Raw genomic sequence first — 27991 nt, 5'->3', positions numbered from 1 at the left:
GTTGTTGTCTCGTGGCACCCTCTGAAACTGTAAGCAACACCACACCAGTACCTGCAGAACTTGGATCCCAGGGCAATCAGCTTTCCTCTTTCATCACACATTCCTGAAACATCTAGATCAGTGTCTCGTGAAGGCCCTTAAAAAAATTAAAAATAAACCCCTGCTATGATAATGATGAAAACATTAGCGATCTCTTTGGTGAGAAATCATGAACAGTATACGACATTCTTGATCCCATAATAAAAGGTCATTTGAGCTCATATGCTATTTCAGACTTGTCAATCAAAAGCATCCCGCCGTTTCCTTCTATGCAAAACACATTTGTCACCAGTGCGCTATAAAACCCGCCGCCGTGCCCTCGGACAAAGGCAGAACACCTCTGTGATTCCAACCAAGATGGCCGACCGAGTGCTGAAGTACTTGATGGTTGCTCTTTTGGCTACGACGGCCGCCGAAGGCTGGAGCATTGAGCAGTCCGAACCCGTGGTGAAAAGACCCGGAGAATCCCACTCATTGACCTGCAAAATATCCGGCTTAGATTTTCAGAACTACCCGTGGAGCTGGATCAGAAAAGTGCCGGGCCAAGGCTTGGAATGGATGGCTTATATCGGCACTTTGAGTACTCCAAAATATTACTCGCCTTCAATTGAGGGTAGATTCACTATCTCTCGACAAGATTCCAGCACCATGCTGTATCTAAACATGGGCCACCTGAAGACTGAGGATACAGCTGTCTACTACTGTGCCAGGAGCACAGTGATAGACAACAACAGCAAAAGCCTACAAAAACAATACAGTAGAACCTCTGACTTCAAACGTCTCCGGGTTCGAACAAATCGGAGTTTGAACCAAAAATTCAAAGCTTTTGAACCCCAAAATGGAACGAAACACCGGACTCCGAACAGCTTTCCGAGCCGGGTCGAGGCTAGCCGATGACGTCTCCGCGTCCCCATAAAAACTTTTGGTTCAGCTCGACAAGTTAAAGCGCGTCTCGAGGCTAGCTCTTTTATGTAACGTTAGCATACCATACCGTTCAGCCTGTTGCCTATTAATGTCTGTTCTTGTTGTTGGATTTTGTCAAATAAATTTCCCCCAAAAATGCAACATATACTCAGGTGCGATTTATATACGTTTTTTCCCTTTTATTGTGCATTTTATGGCTGGTGCGACTTATACTCCAGAAAATACTGTATTATTATTCACATGTCTGTCTTAGTGGTTCTTTGTCCTTGTAAGGAAGATTTTTCTGAACATGGCTTCTGCCTACTTCTTGCTGCTAGAGACCTGGCAGCGCTTCCTCTCACGGGCCGCACCAACATTAAACTTACAGATTAAGGCGAGGGCCACAAACTATCGCCCCGCGGGCCGATTACAGCCCCCGGGCTGCTAGTTTGAGACCCCTGGGTTTGGCTTAACGCTAACCCCTTTGACAAGTGCTGGAGTTGAGTTTTTGACAGGGTGTGTGTCGTTGTGTATCTACATACACTGGGGTATGGCTGGCACAGTGTTACACACCAAAGCAAAAACCTGCCGTGATGTGATCATTCGAATAGCACTCAATTTGCAAATAGAAAGCACAAGGACACATTTCTATTCATACTCTCCTGGCAGCTGATTATGAAATGAGCTATACTTGTGATATAAGACGTCACGACGTACAATACAAAAAAGTATCACTCAAGAGTTTATAACAATAATTTGAATGATTTGCTTCTCTCTCACCGCAGATAAAAGGGAAGGAAACAAGAAACCAGTGACAGAAAAAAACGTTGCATCGCACACAATCCAGATGACAGGAAATCAACATCTCCAGGGATCTCTTTTTGCTGTATTTATCGATATTTTTTCTTTTGGGTATTTGCATTGTGATCAGATTGGACTGTATCGCTGTGTACATACTTGGAATACTGGGGGAAAGGAACCCGAGTCACTGTTACATCTGGTAAGTAAATGATATTTTTTGCCACCATAGTTTTTGTATGACATTGCACTTGTATTGAGTCATTGTGACTACTCATTCGACTATTGGGGGAAAGGAACCAAAGTCACAGTTACGGGAGGTAAGTCATGAATATTTTGGAACTGGAAATTAACTTTAAAGTATACTACTAAAGTATATTACAAGTATACTAAATGTCAATTTTTGATTTTTTTTTTGGTGTGCATTTTTATTATCATTTTAAGCAAACGAAAAACATAAGTTTACAAACGACCGATTTATGGTATTAAATGTGGCTTGAAAATAGGTCTCATCCATTTTTTTTTAATATATATATATAATAATTTTGTTTATTTATAATTGAACACACGTTCATATTTTTGTTTGCTCATCTATTTCCAGCCAACAATATTTGATGCTTTAAAAATCAGAAATATATATTGTCTTCCCGTTGCCATTTCACAATCAATTTTCACGGCACAATTTCTTCTCAGGTACACCAGTCGGACCGAGCGTCTTTCCTCTGATCCAATGTGGCTCCGGAGACACGTTTAGTCTGGGCTGTCTGGCCACCGGCTTCTCACCCTCTCCACTGACCTTCTCGTGGAGCAAAGACGGAACCGTCTTGGCTGATGGCATCCAGTATCCTTCAGTAGACAACAACAGAATCTATACGGGAGTCAGTCGAATCCAAGTGAGGAGAGCCGACTGGGATAACCGGGCCAAATTTCGATGCGTTGCCAAACATTCAGCGGCGGATGTTGAAGTGATATTCGACAAACCAGAAGGTAAAACTTTTTTTTTTTAAGCAAAAAAAAAAGAAAAAAATAGTGAGTACTAGAGGTCTCAAAAATCCTGCTATGACAATTACAGAAGCACTGTCTATTGCAATTATTCGATTGATGCCATTTTAATGTTAAGATCATTCTTTTTTCCAAGCAAGGCTACAAAAGGTTTTTCACGATGTTTTGATTGAATGATTCGTTCACTTCATTTTTTTGGGTCTATAGATTGTTTTTGGTGCAAAGCAAACAGTGAGGTGGAAAGAAAGGGCGCAAATCCTCCTTGTGCAACTGCTGACTCTGCCACAACTGTCAGAAAAAGATTTGCTTGCTTTTCGCTTCTCGCTGCGTCATCGAATCGTTCTAAAATCACTTTGCTTGCTCGCCTCGGCGTACGTACACGCGAATGCACGTACGTGATTCCGAGTCTATCTTTTCGTTTGTGAGAAAACATTCACGTCTGCTTGTGCATATCTTTGTCACTACGTTTGCTTTTCAGAGGCCTTCTACCAGTTGCCGACTCTTAAAGTGTCGGCCTCTCCCGACGCCTACGACGAGGCTTCCTTTGCCTGCTTCGCCAAAGATTTTGCTCCAAACGTTTTCGAGTTCACCTGGCTGCAAAACGGAAACAGCGTCACCGGCAAAATCGATGAAATCAAGAACGAGGCCAGGAAGGGGGCGAGCGGATCCACGCTTTACAGCGCCGCCAGTTTTCTCACGCTGAGCCCCAACCAGTGGTCGCTCGGCACCAACATCACGTGCCAGTTTAAAGGGAAAAGCGCGCAGGGAGACGTTTTTGCGGCATCGTCCATCATTCACCAGTGTTCATCCGGTGAGTACATTTTGGAAACTAAAACCACGCTCACGGTACGGCGCCCTTGAAAAGAAATAACGACTCATCGTTTCAACCGAAGAGGACGTAGACATCCAGATCACCGGCCCCACGTTGGAGGAGATGTTTTTGCAAAAAAAAGGAACCGTGACATGCCAAGTCAAAGTCAGCAAGCCGGTGGTGAAGGATATCTCGTGGGAGAACCTAGACGGGAAGAACATGGCCGGTACCTCCGTTTCCATTCCGAGAGGCGATACGGGCGTATATCGCACGCTGCTCGACATCACCTACGACGAATGGAGGAAGGGGATCCGGCGCGTCTGCGTGGCGGTGCGCTCGGATAGGGGGGAATCGGTGAAGAAATCCTACCAAAAAAGGCAAACGGGTAAGAAAGCTTCGGATCGGGAGTTTGTGCGGTGCTAGCAGTTTTGCACACGTTTTGTCATCCCTACAGGTAAAATGCTGCAGCGTCCCACGCTTTTTATGATGGCGCCGGTGGAACATAGTAGAACAAACACGGTGACCCTGACTTGCTTTGCAAAAGACTTCTACCCTCGCGAGGTTCTGCTGTCTTGGCTGGTTGACGACGAGCCCGTCAACTCCACCTACGTCCACAGCACCACCGCACCTGTGGAAAACGGAGGCTCCTATTCCGTCTACGGCCAGCTAACGCTCAGCATGGAGCAGTGGAAAAGATTCGACGTGGTCTATAGCTGTGTCCTTTACCACGAATCTTTGGCCGCCACCGCTAACGTTATTGTCAGGACCGTGACGTACACGTCCGCCAAAAGCGCCACGGCCAACTTCAGCATGGGCGACCCTGAATTGTGCGCCACTTAGTCTTCTCTGTCTTCTCCTGTTTGTGCTGTCTTTAAATGCAGATTTGAAATTCAAATAAAAAAAAAACAAAAAAACATTGTAACTGTTGTACGTCGCAAGCTGTCCCTGTTGTCTTTATTTTGTTGTTGAATGTGACTCGGAGAATGTGACATTTCTCAGTGTGTCTTAACACGTCCGTATTTCCTCGGAGGAATTAGATGTAACCATTTTTGTGCGACATGTCTTTGTCTACGTCTTCTTCCTCTCCAGGGTCTTGCCCCCTAAACAAAAAATTCATATTTTCAAGTCCAACACCAACCGGTGGTTTAAAAATCTAATGGAGTCTTTGAAAAGCAGATCAGGGTCTCTAGTCTTGAACATTTTTTGAAGCGACACGACCGGCTTTTAATAAAAGCTAGTAGCTGACATTTTTTGTCAATGAACAAGCGAGCGACTGGTCGTTTTTTGGTCTACCAGGTTTAACTGAGCTGCTAATGTCCATTCAGCAGACTTGCTGGTGGAGACAAGCCACCAATGGAGCAATACTGCGGATGCAGAACAAGACAACATGGGATACACGGCGCTCACCTTCATCCTCCTCTTCCTCATCACGCTGCTCTTCAGCATCAGGACAATCGTTGTAAAGGTAATACCATAAATGATACAGCACAAGCCATGGTGTGCAAAAAAAAGAAGACCAGAGTCCAAAGCAGTTTTCAAAGCATTAAACTAGTCAGTCACAAAACTTCTTTCTGCTAAAAAGAAAAGAAACAAAAGTAGGTCAAGCTTCTTGGAACATCTAAACTTCATTTGGTGGTAGAGCGCTTAATTGGTGGCAGGTGCGTGCTGGCTCCCATTTAATATGAGGTGGAATGTGATTGGCTCATTTTCGACACAGTTGTATGAGGGTGTGCACACTTACGCAACCATGATACCCCTGTTATTTTATTTGTACTCCCTCGCTCTAAAATATTTAGCAATGGAATCGTGCATTTGATAAGACACATTAAGTTAATATATTGATGGGAAAAGTTTGGAACTCGTTTACCCTGGTCTCAATATTTTTTTTGATATCACAAAATTCTAGCATGTGAAAAAGGGGTGTGCAGAGTTCATATATACACATATAGTATATTTATATAATATCAAGCGGATTGATCTTGATTTTCTTCATTTTCTTTTCAGGTCAAATGAAAAAATTGTCTCTTAAATGCAACTGTCGTTTCCCATGTACAGTAAGTAATGGGTGTACATTTACAGGTGATTCCGTTATTTACAATTTTTTAAATAAATATCCAAATGATGTCAACCTGAATATTTCTTATTCCCTTTTTTTTTTTCTGTTTCATATCAAACATTGGCATCATGTCAGCACCTGGATTCATTTGAATATGGTTTTTAAATGTTTTCGTGACACCAGCTGCCAGTCATGCACGGTTGCTCCTCGCCATCTTTCATTTCTGCTTTTTCATGATGCTTGTGCCTGTGTGCGTGTGTTTTGTTTTTTTTCCCGCACCTGCTGCTTGTGCTAATGTTCACGCATGGCAGCCCCATTTCCACCTGACTGTTAAACACCAGTGTTAAAAGTAAAACTGCCAAAAATGAAAGGCAGCACGTTTTAGAGTTTCAAGGTATGTACGACTCATTTCCTACGAACGTCCAAATGACCAGTCACGAAGGGAAGTTCAAATAAATGACGGATCAGATTTGTATTTCCAGTTCCAGCAGCGCCTCCGAACGTCACTCCAGAAATGACATTAAATCCGCTATGGGAGGATAAATCTGGAGCCCCCAAGGTCAAACTTTTGTGCCTCATCAGCGGCGCCTTTCCAAGCACGACAAGCGTCCAGTGGCTACGGGACGGCCAAGAGGTAGCTGCTGCCCAGACCGGGACCTTTCAGCCTGCGGTGGGAGGAGCCAAAATCTTCACCCTCATCAGCAAGATGGAGCCCAGCGAGAGAGAGTGGGAAAGCGGCTCCAGTTTTACGTGCAGGTTGATCGGAGGCAAAATAGAAATGCAAAGGTCCATCAGCATTTGTGAAAGTACGTTCCGCTTCATCGATAGCACGTCCGATGGCGTTGGCGTGGATGATCACGTGATGTCATCTGCCAGCTCAGGCAAACAGCGCTCCTTCCATTCACGTGGAGCTTCCCAGCTTCAAAGCCGTGATGACGGAAGGATCCCGAGCCAAAGCGGTTTGTCGGGTTCGCACCGCGTTGGGTGCCGCCGTCACCTTGCTGGCGGAGGGCGCCGGCGCCGCTCGTGAGCAGCCCGGCTGGCGCAACGCGTCTCACGTGGTCAGCGTTCTGACAGTATCGCCAGACCGGTGGAAACAAATGAAGCGGGTCACGTGTAAAGTGGAGCACCGCTGCTTCTCGGCCATCGAGGAGAGCGTCCCCGTGGCAGGTAGGACGGACGGACGGATGAGTTTGGAGATGAAAGGATCCGAAGACGTTTTTTTCCTTTTCTTTCAGAGTCGGCACTCGTCAAGCCTCCGTCGGTGGTCATCAGGCGATCGCTCGCCGATTTGCAGACGGAAGACGGGGCTGTGTTTGAATGCGACATCACGCAACTTGACCCCGTCGACCTCTACGTCAGCCTACAGGCTGACGGCGTGGATGTTTCCGACAAACGCTTCGTCGCCCTCTCCGAAGCCCCGAGTCGCCGTTCCATCAGTCCGCGTTTCAGTTTGCCCAAGTCTTTGACCAAGAAGGACGTGCGTTTGACCTGTAAAGTGAATCAAGGCTTCTCAGGCATCTTCACGTCAAAGCCCTTGGACGCCATTTTTGGTGAGAGGCCGATCCGAGAGAGCCGCTTTCACGTACGGGTTCTCCCTCCCTCCTCATCGCGTCATCTTTTATCAGCGGGCCCGTCGGCGGAGCTCTTCCTGGCCACGGGTCAAGAGTCAAAAACTCAGCGACTCCTTTGCTCCGGATGGGGCTTCAAGCCTCAGATCACTTGGTTGAGCGGATCTGAAGAAAGACCTCCGTCGAGGACCTCCGACTTCAGCATGAGTGCGGATGGACGCGTGGCTGTTGCCAGTCAACTGGACGTCGACCGAGAAGAGTGGCAAAGTGGCAAACGGTTCACTTGTCAAGTGTCAGACGCATGGCTGGAGAAAACTTCCACAAGTGCCATCGATTTCTGCTCAGGTAAAAATTGCCATCATCATCATCATCATATCTAAAATGACAAAATATCCATTCAATGCATTTTGACAGTCACCCCATCACGGGCTCAGAAGGTCGCAGTGTACGTTCAAGGACCGCCGCTCACAGAGTCGCCGCAGAGCGATCACGTGGACGTCACGTGTCTTTTGGTCGGCGTTCATCTTGAGCATTTCTCCATCTCCTGGAAAGTAGACGGGAAGGAATATCTGCACAATTCCCACACGGGGACGCCGACCGTTCACGACAACGGCACCGAGACGCTTCGGAGCTCCCTCAGGGTGTTAACCGATGACTGGGAGGCGTATAAACAAGTTTCCTGCCAGGGGGCGCACAAGTGCTCCGAGCGGGGCTACGAGGCCCGCGTGAGCAAAAGCAAAGGTGTCTGTCGCCTTCTCCTTTCGACAAAACTGCCATCACGCCACTTCATCTGCCTTTGTCTTCCTCCAGACTGGAATCCGCCGACGGTCCGGATCGTCCCGCCGAGCATCTCTGAACTGACCACCTCCGGTGACCCCACGCTGACTTGCCTGGTTTCTGGATTTTCCCCAGATGACAAAATAGTGTACTGGGAGAAAGATGGCCAACGAGTGCCACCGGGTTCCTACGCTAACAGCCCGTCGTGGAAATACGGAAGCACTTTTTCAATGAGCAGCACGCTAACAGTATCCAAAAGTGAAGATCGGGGATCCAGTTATTCTTGTCGGGTCAGACACGAGTCGTCAAAAACACCTTTTGGGAGCACGATTGACCATGTCTTTGGTGAGCTCCAACGGAACCTTTGCTGAAATGTGCAACCTCCGAGCATTCGCTTTCTCACCTCGCAGCCGCAGTGACCCCCAGCCGACCGTCCGCCATCTTGCTGCGGGGTTCGGGTGAACTCGTGTGCCTGGTCTTCGGCTTCAGTCCGCCGGCCATCAACGTCTCCTGGTTTCTCGACGCCGCCGACGAGCTGCCGTACTTCAACACCAGTCAACCCAGCAGAGGCCCAGACGGGAAATTCAGCGTCCGGAGCCGCCTACGTTTGACCCCGGTCGACCTCTTACCCGGCGCCGTCCACACCTGTCGGGTGACCCATGCGACCCTCACGCTGAACTTGAACGTGACAAATCCAGGTAGCGGTGATCTGTTACTGTCGTTACCAATGTCCTATTTTTTTTTGTAATGACGTAGTCATTTTTGATTTCTTCTTTTGTCAGTGATTTTGCCAGATTGCAACGTATTGGACGACATCGCTGATGCGGTTGTGAATCAAGATATCAACGTGGAAAGTTGGTATATGTCCGCCACGTTCCTTGTTCTTTTCCTCATCTCCAGCATCTACAGCGTCTTGGCCACACTGGTTAAGGTGAGATGCAGAGGCTTTCCGCTCAAATGGTTCTCATACGCATTTCGATATTTGCTCATTTGTGTATTAACCGATGTCCCAATGTTCTTGCCTTCTTTCTTTCCTCCTTTAGACGAAATAATTGCGGCGCCAGAACTGATGCTATTGGATTCTTCTAACGGAGATGGTTGCTGGTGGCGGAGGAGATACGTAGTATTGTGAACGTTTGTCCGTTTTATACCATAGAAACAACTGTAGCTTTTTAAAAATACTAATTTGAAAACCTGTCATCTTTTTATTTTGGTTGTAAAATACCCAGAGAAGCTCCTGTTAAATGAAAAAAAAATTGGGCACACCACCGCTACCCACCCTATCACATTTGAGTGATTCGAAAATAAACAAATAACTAAAATGAAGCTTCAATATTGTGAAAAATCCAATATTACTGTAACAATTATTTTTGCCCCAGTGCCAAATAAATTGTAACATATTATTTATTGCATATTTATTCTGCCCTAAAAATGGTTCACATCCTAAAATTACTGAAAGACCAACATTACTGATGCCGAAGATTTGAAATTTTGAAATAACTCACTCCCTACAGTGATACAGAACACGAGACCATGGGTCTTTTGGCATTGATTAATTTATTGATTTAACATCTTGACATCTTTGAAAAATACACTGTCCTATTTTACTCTGGATCACATTACACTTTCCAGATCACTATAATAATTTTTCAGCCTATTTAGAGCATCAATGATCACTGCTGTTCTCACCGGTACACTTATGTCTGGTAACATAAGCCTTACTTAAGAATCTTTTATCACAGACGCTGCAACTAAATGGTTTCTCCCCAGTGTGTTTTCTTGTGTGTGTTGTTAAATTTGCCTTTGTTGACATTCTTTGACCACAAACTGAGCAGGCAAAGGGTTTCTCGCCAGTATGCGTTCTTGCGTGTCTTGTTAGGTTTCCCCTCACGGAAAATCTTTTATCGCAAACCAAGCAGGCAAATGTTTTTTGTCCAGTGTGCGTTTTAGTGTGTGTGATTAAACTGGTCTGTAAATTGAATCTTTCATCGCAAAATGAGCAGGCAAAAGGTTTCTCCTCCGTGTGCGTTCTTGCGTGTCTTGTTAAATTTGGCTTTGTAGAGAAACTCTGGTCACAAACCGAGCAGACAAAAGGTTTCTCTCCGGTGTGTGTTCTTGTATGTCTTCTCAAGTTCCCCCTGACAGAGAATCTTTGACCACAAAGCAAGCAGGCAAAAGGTTTTTCTCCAGTGTGTGTTCTTGTGTGTGTTGTTAAATTTGACTTCTGCGTAAATTTCTTACCACAAACTGGGCAAACAAAAGGTTTCTCCTCTGTGTGTGTTCTTGTGTGTTTTTTTAAATTTGTCTTTTGGGTAAATCTTTTACCACAAAATGAGCACTCAAAAGGTTTCTCCTCAGTGTGTGTTCTTGTGTGTATTTTTAAGTTTTCCCGGAAAGAAAATCGTTGCGCACAAACTGAGCAGGCAAAAGGTTTCTCTCCAGTGTGGATTCTCATGTGTTCTTTCAAAACCCGCTTGGTACTTAATATTTTCCCACACTCTGAACATTTCCAGTGTTTTTTGTCACTTGGACATGTCATATAAGTTTTTAAGTATTCTTCGTCATCCTCCTCCTCCTCCTCCTCCTCCTCCTGATCTTCATAGTCATCGTCATTGTCATCATCAACATCTTCCGTAGAGTGTGAGGACATGTCGTCACTATCCGATAGTGGAGCAAAGAGGCTGTCAGCTCGTGATCCTCTGCAGTGGTCTTCATCACCTTCTATTGTCATGTGTTGCTTGTTGCTGCTGCTTCGAAGTGTCACTCCCCTGTTCTTCTCACTTAGACCTTCGTCGTCATGATCACTCTCCAAAAAGACGACAGTCAATGGCAAATTGACAATGTCTTCCTCCTCCTCTTCTTTGATGGAGGGGCTATCTGGGTCCTCTTCCGCCTCTTTATTGTAGTGGAGCTCATCTTCCTCTTCCTCTTTAACGCCGAGGGACTCTTCCTCCTCCTCCTCTTTAATGTGCAGGTCTTGCTCGTGTCGATCAGGACGAACATCTTCAACGGCGTCTGTAGGACGCGAGAAGACAAACATGGTTTAGTGAACTCAAATTTCACGTTGTACCTTTAATGCTGCGTATAATTGTTCATTCAGCGTTTCCTTGACCGACAAGATGAATTCAGTCTGTTACACAAATTAACTTGATATCAAATCAATATTCCCTGCCATCCTGTATTAGCAGAATATATACTCTCATTAAATATGACAAATGTCCTTGTTATGGTCGTTGTCGTGTCACGTATGACAGGTGAGCCATTTCCGATTGTCAAAACAAAACATTATTCTGAACAGATACAATAAAAAGAAATAAAACGAGACAGCAAGCATTTGTTGGCTGAACCCCAATTGTTTAGTGTCTAGTGAACAAACCTGCTCTTTGGATTACATCTCGAGGCTGCTGGAAAACAGAGTGCCTTCGTAGACGTTGTGGGTCGTTTTCCTCTTTTGTTCCAGAAAGTTCCTCCTTATAGTCCTCCGTTTTTCTTGTCCACATTTCCAAACGTCCACCACAACGCCTTACGGTCACACTAGATCTCTGATTAGCGAGTGGCTAACAAACGCGTCTCTTTGTTAGCGGCTAGCGAGCTAAGCTAGCTCGTGAGTCTTCGAGAGACGAGTTGATGCGGGCACGAAGATTCAACAACAATTATGTTGAAGTGCAATGGTGATGAACGACCTATTTTGAGTCTCCATGGCGTTCGGTATTAATTCAACAGCAATTGTTTAATCCATCTGGCGTGCCTTTAGATTTTAAACAACCGAGCGTTCTTGGTTCAGCAGTAGGACAGCAACGTCCCAGAATTCTTTGCGAGCCTCCATGGGGCCGAGAGGGACTCAACTTCCCCCTTTTTTTTTTAAAGTCCCAGAGCTTAGTTTACGGACTTATGAATATAAATTGACGATCGAAACAACGAAAAGGAAGCTGTTGCTCTGAAAAATTCAATTTAAATTTGCCGCGCAGACGAGTTTGATTGCACCGAGGAACTGCACTGGGGGAAGAAGCCGGAAGTGACGTTTCAAGTTGTTCGCGTTTAGCTTCAGTGAATGCAAACAAAAGGATGTCGAAGCGTGGAGGCAAAAGGTGTATCGCTATGGGATGCAGTAACACCAACGAAGCAGGTGTATCGCTATTTTTGTTTCCAAAAGACGAGGCTTTGAGGAAACAATGGACCAAACAGGTACAAAGGACCCGGAAAGACTGGTCTGGTCCTACAGATTATAGTGTTCTGTGCAGTGCACATTTCCAGGATACCTGCTTTGAACCTGGACCCCTTATGAGGATCAAACTTGGCATAGGTACACGGTGCAAGCTAGTGCTCAAAAAGGATTCTGTCCCAACAATTTTTTCAAGACCAATAACCGTGACCTCGCCTATCCATGTTGACCATGCTTCTGCTGCTAGCCCTAGCCAGACTAGTGGCCCAACCAGGGCTACAACGCCAGTCACAAACCAAGAGCGGACTCCGTTTGGGAAGCCTAGAGGTGCTTTTGTCAAACGAGAGAGGAAAAGGGTAAGTTTAATTTAAGTCAGGCCACTGTACCAAGAATACTAGTAAATAAATATTTTGCAGACATCACTCATCAGGAAATAATTAATAAATGAATATTATGAATTTTTTAGACATCCTCAGTTTTAATTCAATTTAGAATGGATATGGTCCTTGGAGACAGGATTTTAATAGACAGAAATTCCCAGAAATTGCTTCAAATTTTCTAATCCCCCCCCCCCTATAATAATGATAATTATAATAGTAATACAGCATTTATAATGCACCTTTATCAGTGAAATCTTTCAAAGCCGGGCTGCTATAAAACCATTTATGAGACCTAGGTACCTAATAATACCCACAAAAGTACAATATTTTGGGTAAAATAAATCACTTATTGCAAATGGGGAATTTTACCCTTGGAAAAATACCTTCTCCAGCCCAAAATATTATAAAAAAAAATAACTGTCTTGTAAAGGCTCATTCCAACAAGAATAAATGTATAAAATCAATGAAGCACATGTAATTGAAATATGTTGCATTCTGTTTAAGATTGATCTGCTTAAGGTATGGAATTTCTAATGTTTTCTCAAGATTATGTATAATTGTTAGATAACAAAGAAATTACTATACTAAACATATAGCATAAGAATATATCTATATTTATCATCTATGTGCAAATGTTTTGTTAATATTTATATGCAATCTACTTTACAGATGCATTGTATATATTACAGGTGAGCAAGACAGACCCTCCCAAACTTGTAAATAGAAAAGTACAAGCCAACATCAGGAAAAAGACCAAAACCAAGACTCAAGGTACTAATGTTACATAATTTTATGTACTTTTATTATTAATATTTGCAATTTGTTTTCCAATACTATTTCACCGGTATTTGTTTTGTCTATTTCCTTGAAACATTATATGTAAAGTACAGATCGATCGATAAACTGGCATTTAATTTTAGCTTTATTCTTAGTAATCGGTGTTCATTTTTAATTTCCAATGCGGCAAATGTGTTCTCTTTATACATCCATCCATCCATCCATCTTCTTCCGCTTATCCGGGGTCGGGTCGCGGGGGCAGCAGCTTTAGGAGGGACTCCCAGACTTCCCTCTCCCCAGCCACTTCATCCAGCTCATCCCGGGGGATCCCAAGGCGTTCCCAGGCCAGCTGAGAGACATAGTCTCTCCAGCGCGTCCTGGGTCGTCCCCGGGGTCTCCTACCGGTGGGACATGCCCGGAACACCTCCCCAGGGAGGCGTCCAGGAGGCATCCTGATAAGATGCCCGAGCCACCTCATCTGGCTCCTCTCAACGTGGAGGAGTAGCGACTCTACTCCGAGTCTCTCCCGGATGACCGAGCTTCTCACCCTATCTCTAAGGGAGAGCCCGGACATCCTGCGGAGAAAACTCATTTCGGCCGCTTGTATCCGAGATCTCGTTCTTTCGGTCACGACCCATAGCTCGTGACCATAGGTGAGGGTAGGAGCGTAAATCGACCGGTAAATTGAGAGCTTTGCCTTTTGGCTCAGCTCTCTCTTCACCACAACGGACCGGTACAGGGTCCGCATTACTGCCGACGCTGCACCGATCCGCCTGTCGATCTCACGCTCCATCCTCCCCTCACTCGTGAACAAGACTCCAAGATACTTGAACTCCTCCACTTGGGGCAGGATCTCATCCCCGATCCGGAGAGGGCATTCCACCCTTTTCCGATCGAGGACCATGGACTCGGATTTGGAGGTGCTGACCCTCATCCCGACCGCTTCACACTCGGCTGCGAATCGTTCCAGCGAGAGCTGGAGATCACGGCCTGAAGAAGCCAACAGCACCACGTCATCTGCAAAAAGCAGAGACGCGATGCTGAGGTCCCCAAACCGGACCCCCTCAACGCCTCGGCTGCGCCTAGAAATTCTGTCCATAAAAATTATGAACAGAATCGGTGACAAAGGGCAGCCTTGGCGGAGTCCAACCCTCACTGGGAACGAATCCGTCTTACTGCCGGAAATGCGGACCAGACTCTGGCATCGGTGATACAGGGACCGAACCGCCCTTATCAGTTGGCTCGGCACCCCGTACTCCCGAAGCACCCTCCACAGAACCTCCCGAGGGACACGGTCGAACGCCTTCTCCAAGTCCACAAAACACATGTGGACTGGTTGGGCGAACTCCCATGCACCCTCGAGGATCCTGCCGAGGGTGTAGAGCTGGTCCACTGTTCCACGGCCAGGACGAAAGCCACACTGCTCCTCCTGAATCCGAGGTTCGACCTCCCGACGGACCCTCCTCTCCAGCACCCCTGAATAGACCTTACCAGGGAGGCTGAGGAGTGTGATTCCCCTGTAATTGGAACACACCCTCCGGTCCCCCTTCTTAAAGAGGGGAACCACCACCCCAGTCTGCCAATCCAGAGGCACTGTCCCCGATGTCCACGCAACGTTGTAGAGGCGTGTCAGCCATGACAGCCCCACAACATCCAGAGCCTTTAAGAACTCCGGGCGGATCCCATCCACCCCCGGGGCCTTGCCACCGAGGAGTTTTTTGACTACCTCAGTGACTTCGACCCCAGAGATTGGAGAATCCGCCTCAGAGTCTCCAGGCCCTGCTTCCTCAATGGAAGGCGTGTAGGTGGAATTGAGGAGGTCTTCGAAGTATTCTCCCCACCGACTCACGACGTCCCGAGTCGAGGTCAGCAGCACGCCATCCCCACTGTAAACAGTGTTGACGTTGCACTGCTTCCCCCTCCTGAGACGCCGGATGGTGGACCAGAATTTCCTCGAAGCCGTCCGAAAGTCATTCTCCATGGCCTCACCGAACTCCTCCCACGCCCGGGTTTTTGCCTCAGCAACCGCCGAAGCCGCGTTCCGCTTGGCCATCCGGTACCTGTCAGCTGCCTCCGGAGTCCCGCAGGCCAAAACGACCCGATAGGACTCCTTCTTCAGCTTGACGGCATCCCTTACCGCCGGTGTCCACCAGCGGGTTCGGGGATTGCCGCCACGACAGGCACCAACGACCTTACGGCCACAGCTCCGGTCGGCCGCCTCAACAATGGAGGCGCGGAACATGGTCCACTCAGACTCAATGTCCCCCGCCTCCCCCGGGACGTGGGAAAAGCTTTATACATTCTATCAAATTTCGTTCTAATTGAAAAAAAAATAAAAAGATGTCTCTGGGACTTTAAAGCTCTAATTCGATGTAGAAAGAGCTAGAAGTGTTTCATAATTTTATTTGTCAAGAAACCAAAAAAACGTCATCGTTCTGAAGCTAGTTCAGTTTTTCACAATTGCTAAAAGACATTTTTTGGACCGTCCACCCATTTTCTCCGATCCCAAAAAATGTAATTAAGCCCATTAATCAAATTCATTTTCCTGCTAAACTTTTGCCAAAACATAATCAAATGAATAACAGTCATTACACACAGCATCGAAGAAAGAAAAACAAACCAATCTGATCTTAAAGCTGTTGAGAGAATATTTATTATTCCCAATAGAAAAGCATTTTCCTATGAGCATATTTTAGGAAAGATTTGTTGATTTGATTCTTTTATAGTATTTCACATTAAGTACAAGCTGACACTTGTCCGTTTTTTTGAGACAACACAGAAAACGTAATTTCTTATTTTACAGATATTTATATTGTTACAATACATATAAGACCCAAACACAAGAGACATTTGTACTTAACAAAACAAAAACAAGTTGACACTCTCTCCCTCATTGCACTTTATGTACATTTTTAACATGCTTCTTCAAGTGTCCAGACTGTGTAAAGTGTTTGGGGCAATAAGGGCAAGAATGTGGTTTCTCTCCCGTATGGATGTACTTGTGTCTTTTCAGGTTGTTCTGGTCGAAAAATCCTTTGCCACAATAGGGACACCAGTGCCTTTTCTCGCCACTGTGCCACCTCAGATGCGCATTGAGTTCCACACTCCTTACAAATCTCTTTTCGCACAAATGGCAGTGGAATGGTTTCTCCCCCGTATGGGTCCGTATGTGGATCTCCACATCTCGCTTTGTGAAGAAGGCCTTGTTGCAGAGCTGGCAGACAAAGGGCTTATGTTTGCCATGGACCATCTGGAGATGTTTGTTGAGGCCAAAACCGTAGACGAAGCCTTTGCCGCACTGCTGGCAAATGTGGAGCCTGCCGTTGCGATGGACGATGCCGTGCCGTTTGAGACCCTTGGCGTCGGGAAAGCTTTTCCCGCAGTGCGTGCAGCAGAAGGGTCTGTGACCCGTGTGGAGACTGAGGTGGCTCTCCAGGGCAGCGCCGCTGCTAAGGACACGACCGCATTCCTCACACTGGTTCTTCAGCAGCTTCTTACCCACGACGGATCGAGGCTGCGCGGGTGCCACGACAGTGGGAGCTCGGACGTGCATGGTTTTGCTAACCCGCACTTTGGGAGAAGCGCAAAGCGGTTTGTTTTCCGTGGTGCCGCCGCTACGATGGTTCATGAGCTGCTTCGCTTTCTGCACTTTGGTTTGCGTATCTTTCAGCACATGCTTAGCTCTTGCTGCTTTGCTATTCTGGATCTTGATGCCGTTTTCTTGCACGGGAGATTTCAGATTGAGTCTCAGCTTGTTGGCAATGCTTTCCCCGGTCTTATTTGAAGCGCCAGCGTTTTTAACCCATTTGGGCATTTGGGGAGTTTTCCTCAGTGACCAGTTGGACTCGTCGAGTTTTGAGGTTTGTTCTCCTTTTGAGAAGTTGCGACCACCGAGAGAGTCGCAAGTGGAGGGGTCGTTGGTATTTAGAGCGCAAGCAGTCGGACTGACTAAGCTCTTACGATTCTCAGCTGGGAATTTGCTCTTCAGAAGGTTGCTAATGGCTTTAGTGGATTTCAGACACTTGTTTGAGCTTTCCGTATCCCGACTTGCGCTCGGCTCTGTCGCGATGGCGGCGGGGTGTCTCACACGAGGTTCATCTTGAGGCAAAGCTAACCCGGGACTCGAAGAATCTCCAGCAGCAACGTGATTGGACGTACAATCACAAAGCAGGGCTAATTTAGCCGTCGTTAGGTCAGTTGTAGTCAAATTTGAGCGTGGACCCGATTCGGATGGTTCACTTGCGGAATTTTCAGCGATGGAATTTATTGAATCGCATTCAATAGCATGTCCCATTTTTAGGCTGTCCAATGCGTGTTTTGTTGTTGGGCTTAGGTTTCTTTCGACATCTGGCGGTGGGGCGACAATTGATACGCCGTCTGTAGCGTCTTTAAGAGCTAACCTACACAAATTTACGATGGGTTTTCGGGGGATGACAGACACGGGCTCAAATGTAGTCTGACTGTGAGGGTAACTGATATCTGTACTTACTTGACAAAAGTCCCTTTCTGGCCCAGGAATAGGCTCAAGGCTGGACCCCTGTTCATTTGTACTAACATTCTCCAGTCTTGGTTTCTTGGAGCTGTACATTTTTTCTAGAAGTGGCTTTGGATTTGTTTCTGCTCCTTTAGCCCGCGAGCGTGTTCTCAGGTGAATTCCCAGACGGGCCAAAAAGGACATCCTCTGTGGCTTAGTCCTGTGGTCTGTGCTGGTCCCTTCACAGGAACTTTGGGCATCTGCAGACTCGCTGGTCAACATCTACGCAACATAAGGAAATAGCATGTTAGTCAGGTGTTGTGTTTTTTTTTCTTTTTCAAGTTTTCTTCCCTTTTTAATTGCCAAACCTAAAAAAAAAAAACTGTTGCAGACAAAGACCTAATTACCTTTTGGGCGTCTTGGATTACAGGTGTCACGGACAACTGTGCGAGGAACTGAGTTTTGGTCATTTGCAAATGAGGATCACATCTGTCCTTGATGATGACGGGGAATTGTAAGCCCTGCACTGCAGTTTTGATGACGTCCTCATCCAGACACAAACTTTGACACAATCGCTCAGATACAGTTGGAAAATCATCCTTGTCAAAGTCCACGATTGTTTTCTCCAAGTCTGGTGCCTCTCTCAAAGTAGAGCGTGGCAACGTCTCTGAGACGTTTAAAGTTTCAGCAACTGCTGTTAATGATGCAGATGGACAGATTGTCGTTTGTGACGCCTGCTCGCTGCTGTCTGGCGGGACAACTTCAGATTCCCTTTCATGAGTAAGCAATTGTGAAAGCAAAACGGATCCAGTGGATACTTCCAGATCTGCCAACTTTTTCAATCTAATTACCGGAACGAGTGGAAGACTCTCGGAAGGTCCGCTCGCCGTTGTTGCTGCTGCTGATGATGATGTGGCTGACTCTTCCCCGGGAGGTAGTTGTGAACTTTGGTGAATGCCGGTCGGCTGTGATGAAGGTTCTGGTTGCGGCGATGGCGACGGGCCGTTTATCGTTGCGCCCTCGGATGGCAACGTTGCCACTTGTTCTAAAGTTTCGCAAACGTCTGTCAGTTGCGACAACGGCGAGGCTGCCGATTGTTCCGCGGGAGTTTGAGATGGCAACCGGGAGAAAAAATATGACGTCTGATCGATCAGCGACGGCGTTTCCTTTTCATCTAAAGTTACGCGAGCACCCGTGTTAGGATGCAGTGTCGATGACATCACGACTGCAGGTCCGACCGGATTTTGGTTCGTAGGTGCAACTCGTGCCTCGGACAGCGGGGTTGCGGCGACATCTGCAGCTCTCCGAATTATAATTGTAATTTTTTTGCACACTGTCGGGCCGGAGCTTTTTTCCGTTGAGCCGCTTGTTGGTTTCGACGTGGCGAGGGGAGCGGCTGTCGTAGAGTTCGCGTCATCTTTTCTTTGAGAAATTTCCGATGACGACTTATTTTTGGCGACCGTGGACACGACGGCTGAAATCTGATTTGGGGACAGCGGGGCAATTGTACCTTGCGGATGAGTGGACGGCGATTTGGAAAAGACAAAAATCTTTTTGGGGACCAGCCCCGAGGCCGCCGTTATCTCGACTGCTTCCGCCAGTATGCTCGGCGAGCACTGCTCGGGTGACTTGCTTGCTGTGTCAGTCGACGTTGGCGTGACGTCAGAAGAAGCAAGTTTTGGCTGGCGGCTATGAACGCTCGTGGGAGATCGGCAATTGCTGGATTCTGTTGGGTCAGTGTCACAAAGTGTTTCGTTTGCCGACTCCTCTCGCGCGCCCTCGTCGCTTCCATCGAGAGTGCGCTGGTCTTGCGCCGTTTGCTTTTCTCGTGTGGGGGTCTGATTCTTTGACTGATCCATGGCTTCAACCAGTAGCATGGCATCCTGTAGCATCGCAGAGCTATCACGTACCCCGGGAGGTGGTGACGAAGCTGTGGGACTAAGAGATGAATTCTCCACTCCGTCGTGCGATGCGGCGCCAGCTGGAGGTAGCAAAAGTGTTTCCGTTGGGAACTTTGGCAGGCGTTTCACTTTGTCTGAGGGCTGTTTTCTTTTTCTTCTATTTTTGTTGACTTGCTCTTGTGCGTCGCACATGGTTTTATCTTCCGGCAAACATTTGATTTGCTCTTCTTCTGGCGGTTGGTCCAACAGCGTTGTTGGCTGACTGTTTTGTTGACCCAATGACGGTAGCTTCATTTGAAACTTTGACTCCTTCGACTCTCGGCTCCCCAATCCAGCTAATACTTGTCCAGCGTTGGCTATGACTTCCATTTTGTCTTTTGTTGTAGCAACTAAGTTAAGATAATTTACTACCTCCATTGAGTCTTTCTGTAGCGCACGTGAACTGTGATCCACCTCCGGACAAGGGTAAACTTTGGTCATTTGAGTGTCATGGCTTCTTCTGAGCTCTTCATTTAAACATTGCCGATCATTCTCAGGGCCGTTGGTTTCATTTCCACGAGCAGATGCTGGTGGTGGAGCTATAAAGAGGAAAAGGCAAGTAAGACATTTGTCCAAAACCTTTTCAAAATGTGTCACTTTTGACTTCTCACCTGCAACTGCGCACAATACGTTTTTGCTGACTGCAGCGGCTTCAGAATCCTTTCAAATAAACAGAAGAGGGAAAAATAAATATAACACCATTTCGAAACGTCAAACAAACGATTCAATTTCGTTCATATAGCGCCAAATCAGAACAGAACACACGCACATATAAATATACTGTAACCAGGACAACATGCTTGCTAACAAGCTCTTCTCAATTTGGGGACCATCGATCCTTAATATTATGAATTTCTTGTGAATATGATCTTATTGATCTTCCCTTGCGCTGTAGTTTCAAGGCTACCACGAGTCAACCTGTCTGAAGCAACCCAACCTCACCCCTGAAAAACTTTCAGCACCTTATGGTTTGAAAGCGAAACCGTCTTTAGGTTGGAATTTCCTTCTTTTGCAGCAGCGTCATCGTCGTTTAGCAGAAGGTACACCGTTTCCTCTTCATGACACTGTTTGCCTTGGTCATTTAGGATTTGGCCCACTGGTTCCACCAGTAGAAAAACTTGGCCAAGGTCTGCAAACATGTACACAACATGAAAATAAGATTGTAAGTGCATTTATTATATCTCAGAGACAAGGTATCTAACACCCTTCAAAAGTCATTTACAAGAGAATTGTTTCTTGGCACTTAATCGTCTGTAATGTCAAACTACGGCTGTCTTTATTCTACTCTGTTTTAAGGACTTACTATGTACCTCTTCTTAATCATAAGTCAATATTTTCCGAGGAAAATAATTATGACATTACCTAGAGGAAATTCTTAGCAACCCGATAATGACTAATCCGATCGTGACTGGTATTGAACAAACGTCAGACTTAACATGATGAAATGATTAAATAAAATAGAATTAACATTAAAGTTCTGGTTTTTAACAAGCATGCGAGGCATTATTTTTGTTCATAAATAAAAGCACAAAGTTAAAACGCCGGCTGCTTGCTTAATGGGTCTCTTTTACTTCATCACACGTGATGAAAATAGAGTTTAAAACAGGTTGTATCAAAAGTCTTTGAATTTGGAAGACAATGAGCACATAAGGAGCATATTATTTGGTTGCTCTTGGAAGACTTACGCATTTTGGTTTAGGGCGTATACTTTGGTGTTACACACGGCTGTCGTGGCTCGCCGACCGGAAAAACAACGGATATAGCGTCACGGCGCTACGTTCAAAGACCCCTCAATGAGGGTCACTTCCAAGTCAATGTACTCTGCTTCTACCAAAACGACTTTGACGTATAATTTGGGGAGCTACAGTGTCAAACAATATTCTATAGCATTTAGAGAAGACAGAAGCATGGAAAAACTCACCACACTGAACTGCTGAATCCTGCATCGTCGAACGGCTTCTTTGGCCGGGAACAGTGATCGCAAAGCTTCTCGCTTCCGCCTTTTGTCTGTTTGTACGTTTGAGGGCCTCGTTCTCCGCCTTCAGTTTCGATATTTCTGCCTTTAATTCGTCAACCACCGTTTCGAAAAGTTTGGTTGTTTCCGTAATAGTACTTTTCACCAGAACCTCCATGAAGGAGGCGTACTTCGTTTGAAAGTGGTCCGTTGACATGTTGGTACGTTATCCTTTGGTGAGTTAGAGGGGGGAAAAAAAAAAAGAAACGGCCCAACTAGGAACGGTTGGCTCCGTCGAGTTGCGGCGTGTGCGTTAGCTGTCTTCAAAATGGCTGCCAGGCACGTCAAGTCTTACGTCACATTTGCTCTGTTCCTTTGTTTATTGGTGAGTAGGTGGCGCTTTATCGCCACCTATTGTGCTGGAGTGTGATCGAAAAAATATTGTTAGTCCTCCACCCACTTGCTGCCTGCTCCAGTTATGTTTACTGCCTTGTTAAAGAACGTAATATTATAATAAGAACCATTTTAATGAGCTTCACCTGTAGTACCCAAGTATTAGCTCTTAATTTCAAAGTTTAGTGACACCCAAATCAAATATAAGAAGTTTAAATGTATTATTGCAATAGTACATATTGTAGCGTTTGAAAAACCAGGAGAACACTTTTCTCATATTTGAAAATGAGTTTATTTATTTCAACGTCACTATGTACATTTTCTATGGAGCCACCCTAAGGGCTACAAGAGCGTTTCATGGCCTTCGTCACTGTGACGTCATGGTGTTAGCTGGAATAAAAAAAACCAAAAAAAAACAGAAGGCAGGAGTGAACACTTTGATTTGGAAAATAATCGCCCATGCCTGCTATACCCTCGTCCTTTGTCCCTGACATTGATTTTGCAGCACAAATGTCACACAACTGATCCTTCCAAGGCTATTTACATTTTCTCTTTTTAAAAAATAGTGCATGAACCAAATTAGTCTTCATTAATGGCTGTCGTTATTTGTCGACTGAGCATCTGCTGTGCCATGCGTTCTTGTGTGCATTCTTAAAGTTGACCTTCGAGAGAATCTTCTATCACAAACTAAGCAGGGATAAGGTTTCTCCCTTGTGTGCGTTTTCATGTGTTGAGTCAAATTTGAACACGCACTGAAACTTGAGCCACAAAGTGTGCAGGTGCACGGTTTCTCGCCCGTGTGCGTTCTTGTGTGTATTGTTAAACTTGCCTTTTTACAGAATCTTTTACCACAAACTGAGCAGGCAAAAGCTTTTTCTCTTGTGTGTGTTCTTGTGTGTATTAACAGTTCTCCTCTGTCAATATATTTTTTGCCACAAACTGAGCAGGCCAAAGGAATTTCTCCATTGTGTCTTCTTGTGTGTGTTGTTAAATTTGTCTTCAAAGAGAAACGTTTGCCGCAAACTGAGCAGGTAAAAGGTTTTTCTCCTGAATGTGTTCTTGTGTGTACGTTTAAGTCCCCATTCTGACTGAATCTTTTACCACAAACTGAGCATACAAAAGGTTTCTCCCCCGTGTGGGTTCTTATGTGTGTTGCTAAACCTGTCTTTAAAAAGAATCTTTTATCACAAACTACACAGGCAAAAGGTTTTTCGCCATTGTGTCTGCTTCGTGTGTGAGTTGTTAAGTTTGCCTTTAAAGAAAATCTCTTACCGCAAACTGAGCAAGCAAAAGGTTTTTCTCCAGTGTGTGTTCGTGTGTGCCTCTTCAAACCGGTCTTTAAAAAGAATCTTTTACCACAAACTAAACAGGCAAAGGTTTTTTCTCCATTGTGTCTGCTTCTCGTGTGCGTAGTTAAACCTGCTTTTAAAGAGAACCTTTCACCACAAATTGAGCAGACAAACGGTTTCTCTCCAGTGTGTATTTTTGTGTGTCTAGTCAATGAGAACTTGTTGGAAAACATTTTGCCACAATGAGAACATTTGATGAATTTCTTGTCAGCGTGATGTGTCTTTTCATCTTTAGAGAGTTCCTCTTCATTATCACCGTACGAGTGTGACGTTACGTCGTTACCTTCTGCGAATGAAGCAAAGAGGCTTTTTAATTTTGAGTTGTTTCCGTCGCCTTCTTCACTCTTCAAAATAACACCAGTCAATGGAGACTTGGTGACATCATCCTGTTCTTCTTTCATGTGACGGACTTCTGGCAATCCTTCCTTTATGAAGTGTGACAAATTTGGCTCCTCCTCTTGGATTTGCTGCTTTGGATGATGATAATTACTGACGTCTGCAAAACAAGACAAACAGACATGGTTCGACCTTTCCCCTTCACATAGTCACATAGAAACAAATGTTCAATAATGATCAACTGTGTCTATGATACGCTTTATTGATCATTGGAGGGGGAATCAGGTGTTGCAGTAGTTAGCAGTTCTTTTCTTTTTGGGCATTCTTTTCTTTTTGGTCATTTTCTTTCAAAAGAATTTGTCATATCATCTTCAAACTACGTAGTGAGAGAGCTGGAATCCTATGCAAAAATGGTTCCCCATCTAGTGAGAGTACGTGCACAAACCTGCTCTGTGTAATTTCGGCTGGTTGAAAACAGTGTCCAATCTTTGTCCATCGTTCTCTTTTGACCGATTAAGGTCTTCCTCGCACTCTTCTTCTTTCACAACGTTTGCACACATTTTCTCACGACAATCACATCGCGTTCTCCTGAGCGACGTGACGCTAACAAAGGCTTCTCTCTAGCGTCTTAGCTAAATTTATTAAGCTTGGTCGAGAAGCTTTAACGAACAGCCCACCGCCCTTGCTCGGACACAAATATTTGATTGATGACGTTTTAACTATCGATGAACGTCATCTGTCGAGGCTGCAGTACTAATTCAGTATAAATGTTTTAGTGACATTAACGTGGTATCGTAGCAAACCGGAAGTATGGCTCGACCCGATGTAGTACGGCAACTCTACTTGGACAAATCACGTGGCTGTCAGCGAGCAAACGAACTGTGTGGTTGTGATACGAGCCTCTTTTGTTATTACTTCCAGAAACGGGTTGCTGTTGCTCAAGATGAAGATAATTTTGCCTCGTTTTACGTGTTCTGTAAAATGATCTGATAAGGCTGTTGTGAAAGTGCATAGTTTGGCCAAACGGACTTGCCGTACCGCTTCCGCTGCTGATCTACTTCCGCGTTTCCCTCGCCACACGCAATACTTTAAACATTCCAGCCTCACCATTACACATGTTCTCAACAAACATGCATCAACAGAAGTGCGCAACATCATGGTCACACCATTTGTTTTTCTTCTCGTGTCCCACAGACATCCGTGAAGAGGACCTTCACCCTGTGCAGCAGGTGCGCGCACACATGATAGAGGAAGAAGATCGAGAGGGCCACCACATCAAAGAAGAAGAAGAGGAGGCAGATATCACAGACTTTCCAATATCTGTCATCGTCAAGAGTGAAGATGATAATGAAGACTGCAGCACAAGCAGTGCAGGTTCAGTACAACCACCATTGTCAGGGTTAAATCAGACAGAGGCTAGTGAAGAACCAAAAGCAGAATGGCCGTCAGTCTTAACAGACGGTGAGTTAGCGCTTAGAGGTCCATTCCGACCAGGGCTTGATTTTTCTTACCCTAAAGAGTCTTTGGAAGAAATTGATTTGGTTGCAGATTTACTGTCAAAGCCATTTTCAAGACGGACTTTTCAAGAAAAGCTGGACATCGTTAAGCAAGGCCGGGCAACTCCGATATTAGCAAGCCTGTCACAACCGGGAAGAGGATTCGTCCGCCACTTTCAGTCCACGAACTACGAGCGGTACCCCTGGCTCACAGGCTCCGAGGAAAGCTGCAAATTGTATTGCTGGGAGTGCTTGTTATTTGCCACTGATCGACATGGTGTTTGGAGCCACACTGGATTTGGAAATTTAACTTGCCTAACCAAGGCAGCGATGAGGCATCAAGGCACTGCCGGACACTTACAAGCAACGGTGCTTTCGAAAACTTTTGGGGAAACCAGAGTGGATCAGCCCATCGAGCGAGCGCGCAGGGAAACGGAGCTCCACAACGAAAAGGTGAAGAAAAACAGGGAAATCTTAAAAAGACTGATAGACTGTGTCATTTTTCTGGGCAAGCAGGAACTTTCATTTCGGGGGCACGACGAAAGTGCCGGAGGAAACTATGCGGAGCTTCTTTCTCTCGTTGCTGAGAGCAACACGGATTTACATTACCACCTGTCCACTAATAAAGTGTTTCGTGGGACGTCGGACGTAATACAAAACGACCTGATCACTGCTATTGCTGAAGTGATGGCGCAAGAGATCAGAAGGGAAGTTAATAAAGCACCGTTTGTCTCAGTTATGGTGGATGAGATGACGGACGAGAGTAACGCGGCAGCGCAGCTCGCGCTGGTTCTGCGTTACGTAACCGACACAGGTGTCAAGGAACGCTTTGTCAGATTTGAAGATGTTACCAGTGGAAAGCGAGCCCATGACATGGCAGGTCTTATCATCCGATTTTTGCTGGAAAATGAATGTCTGGGTAAAGTTGTGGCACAGTGTTTTGACGGCGCGGCGGCCGTCATGTCTTCCGGATTAAACGGGGTGCAGGCTAAAGTTAAGGAGAGAGCACCTTTGGCTTTATTCATCCACTGCTATGCACACCGCCTCAGTTTAGTATTAACTCAGGGGGCCTCAAAGCTTCAAGAATGCAAGATCTTTTTCGCCCACCTCAATGGCCTTGCTGCGTTTTTTTCTCGATCGCCTCGGCGCACGCAACTGCTGGACGAAATCTGCCAGCGACGTCTCCCTCGTGTGGCACCAACGCATTGGCACGACACATCCAGAGTGGTCAATACAGTCTTGGAGAAGAGAGATGCTCTCAAGGAACTCTTTGATCACATTCTGGAGCATCATGGCGAGTATGATGAGGACTCTGTGCGCTGTGCTGATGGATTGAAAGCACGTCTGGATGATTTTGAGTTTTGTTTTTTGCTTCACACATTTAATGGCATTTTTGAGTACTCGGATGTGCGCTTTTCGATACTACAGGACAAGATATCAGATGTTCCGTTTTGTCTGGCAAGGGTAAAGGAGTTTTGTGACACCGTTGAGCGAGAGAGGAACCGATACGAGGAGATCTACCAGGCCGCTGAACGCACCGCGAGCGCTCCGAGCGCACAAAGAGGTCCAGCGCACTACCGCCAACTCCACGGCAGGATTCTGGACAATATTATTTGCCAGACACAGAGCAGATTTCAAGACCACGAAAAACTGATCTTTCTCACCCTCCTCGACCCCCAGAAGTTTGGGGAATACCAGAAACATTTCCCGCACGCAGCCTTTTGCAGCTTAGCACAGAGCCACGGAAGTCTTTTCGATCTGCCTCGGCTAAGAACAGAACTGACTGTCATGTATGCCATGGATGATTTTGCAGGAAAAGCTCCCACTGATCTCCTTGACTTCCTTCAGCAGAAAAATCTGAATGAGAGCATGGGGCAGCTGTACACATTTGTGTGTTTGGCTGTGACCATCCCCGTGTCCGCTGCTTCTTTTGAACAGACATTCTCAGCCCTAAAGCGAATTCGAACTTATGCCAGAAATACGACGGGGCAGGCTCGACCTTCAGCGTTAGCTTCCATGGCGATAGAAAAAAACTTCTTGATGGAACTGAAACGCACGGATGATCTGCACAACAGAGTCATTGAAATCTTCTCGAGGAAAGAAGGGAGGATAGATTTTGTGTACAAATAATTGCAATTTTATCAGGTTATTTTTGATGCTTTTTTTTTTTAATGTGTGTTGCAGCTGTACCTGCAGTAGAAATTGTATTGCCATAAAATAGTTAGACTGACTGGTCTGGCTATCATAATTGTGATGTAGGGAAGAAAATCTGTTATGATGACATTGTTGATGATTTTGCCTCAAGAAAGTGCAGAAAGGGACACTTTTGATGGTAAGTCATTACAAAGTGTTATTTCCAAACACTGATTGTTTCAAACGGAATTAATTGTACATTTTATAATAAAGCAGTCGCCCTTCTACTCGGACAATTAAAAGGTGTGTTTTTTTTTATTTCATCACATTACATCTGTATTCTTGAATTCACCTATTTTTTAGATGTTGTCGTATAAACAGATGTGGAATTGCATTTTTTGTTTTTTTATTGGAAAACATTTATGAATATAAAGGATTGCTTGCTTGTTTCCAGTGCATACTTTAAAATTATTTAAAATGCTTGGAATCTGCAAAGGATCATACTATTATACAGTATTCATATATTATTGCTAAACGTAAATACAGATGCTGTTACTGAGTAGGAGGTGGAGCAACTGATTGTTTCAAACGGAATAATTGTTAATTTTTTTTCACATTAAACTTAATCTGAGTCCGTCAA

At 45.5% G+C, this 27991-nt stretch overlaps 3 protein-coding genes, 1 long non-coding RNA gene and 1 pseudogene across 5 annotated transcripts; 2 read left to right on the top strand and 3 right to left on the bottom strand.

Moving 5' to 3' along the window:
- Nucleotides 1–380: 380 nt before the first annotated feature.
- On the top strand, nt 381–9360 carry LOC148400998 (uncharacterized). Its single transcript, XM_088371045.1, has 16 exons — nt 381–918; nt 1973–2060; nt 2434–2727; nt 3221–3553; nt 3636–3938; nt 4008–4392; nt 5951–6003; nt 6092–6415; nt 6486–6779; nt 6848–7162; nt 7238–7525; nt 7595–7921; nt 7991–8302; nt 8368–8655; nt 8740–8888; nt 9001–9360. The coding sequence occupies exons 1-16, from the start codon at nt 397–399 to the stop codon at nt 9007–9009; spliced, it is 4284 nt and encodes a 1427-aa protein (XP_088227171.1). The 5' UTR covers nt 381–396; the 3' UTR covers nt 9010–9360.
- Nucleotides 9361–9495: 135 nt separating this feature from the next.
- LOC148400997 (uncharacterized) lies at nt 9496–11909 on the bottom strand (annotated as a pseudogene). The gene is made up of 2 exons (XR_015857682.1): nt 11334–11909; nt 9496–10972 (listed from the first exon to the last, which is right to left on the bottom strand). The product of XR_015857682.1 is annotated as an uncharacterized LOC148400997 (transcript).
- LOC148400994 (uncharacterized) lies at nt 11823–27638 on the top strand. The gene is made up of 3 exons (XR_015857684.1): nt 11823–12475; nt 13189–13270; nt 24917–27638. It is a non-coding gene; the product is annotated as an uncharacterized LOC148400994 (long non-coding RNA).
- On the bottom strand, nt 15907–21975 carry LOC148400996 (uncharacterized). Its single transcript, XM_088371766.1, has 5 exons — nt 21612–21975; nt 20653–20819; nt 20302–20350; nt 18158–20229; nt 15907–18032 (listed from the first exon to the last, which is right to left on the bottom strand). Exons 1-5 carry the CDS (start codon nt 21859–21861, stop codon nt 16167–16169), a joined length of 4404 nt encoding a protein of 1467 aa, XP_088227892.1. The 5' UTR covers nt 21862–21975; the 3' UTR covers nt 15907–16166.
- LOC148400995 (uncharacterized) lies at nt 22306–24680 on the bottom strand. Its single transcript, XM_088371777.1, has 2 exons — nt 24168–24680; nt 22306–23882 (listed from the first exon to the last, which is right to left on the bottom strand). Exons 1-2 carry the CDS (start codon nt 24280–24282, stop codon nt 22627–22629), a joined length of 1371 nt encoding a protein of 456 aa, XP_088227903.1. The 5' UTR covers nt 24283–24680; the 3' UTR covers nt 22306–22626.
- Nucleotides 27639–27991: the final 353 nt, after the last annotated feature.

The sequence above is a fragment of the Syngnathus floridae genome, chromosome 3 (assembly GCF_059516105.1).
Source record: "Syngnathus floridae isolate MCC-2025c chromosome 3, RoL_Sflo_1.0, whole genome shotgun sequence".
Taxonomy (NCBI): domain Eukaryota; kingdom Metazoa; phylum Chordata; class Actinopteri; order Syngnathiformes; family Syngnathidae; genus Syngnathus; species Syngnathus floridae.
Note: the sequence above shows the minus strand (reverse complement) of the source record. Positions and strands in the feature narration are given on the sequence as shown.

Coding starts and splice junctions, on each gene's coding strand:
- LOC148400998 (XM_088371045.1), top strand. CDS start 397: ATGGCCGACCGAGTGCTGAAGTACTTGATGGTTGCTCTTTTGGCTACG. Junction 6,416..6,485: donor GTCCATCAGCATTTGTGAAA/GTACGTTCCGCT, acceptor GTCATCTGCCAG/CTCAGGCAAACAGCGCTCCT. Junction 7,526..7,594: donor TGCCATCGATTTCTGCTCAG/GTAAAAATTGCC, acceptor GCATTTTGACAG/TCACCCCATCACGGGCTCAG.
- LOC148400995 (XM_088371777.1), bottom strand. CDS start 24,282: ATGTGTGCAAACGTTGTGAAAGAAGAAGAGTGCGAGGAAGACCTTAAT. Junction 23,883..24,167: donor GCCGAAATTACACAGAGCAG/GTTTGTGCACGT, acceptor CTTGTTTTGCAG/ACGTCAGTAATTATCATCAT.
- LOC148400996 (XM_088371766.1), bottom strand. CDS start 21,861: ATGTCAACGGACCACTTTCAAACGAAGTACGCCTCCTTCATGGAGGTT. Junction 20,820..21,611: donor GGATTCAGCAGTTCAGTGTG/GTGAGTTTTTCC, acceptor ACATGTTTGCAG/ACCTTGGCCAAGTTTTTCTA. Junction 18,033..18,157: donor TAATCCAAGACGCCCAAAAG/GTAATTAGGTCT, acceptor TATGTTGCGTAG/ATGTTGACCAGCGAGTCTGC.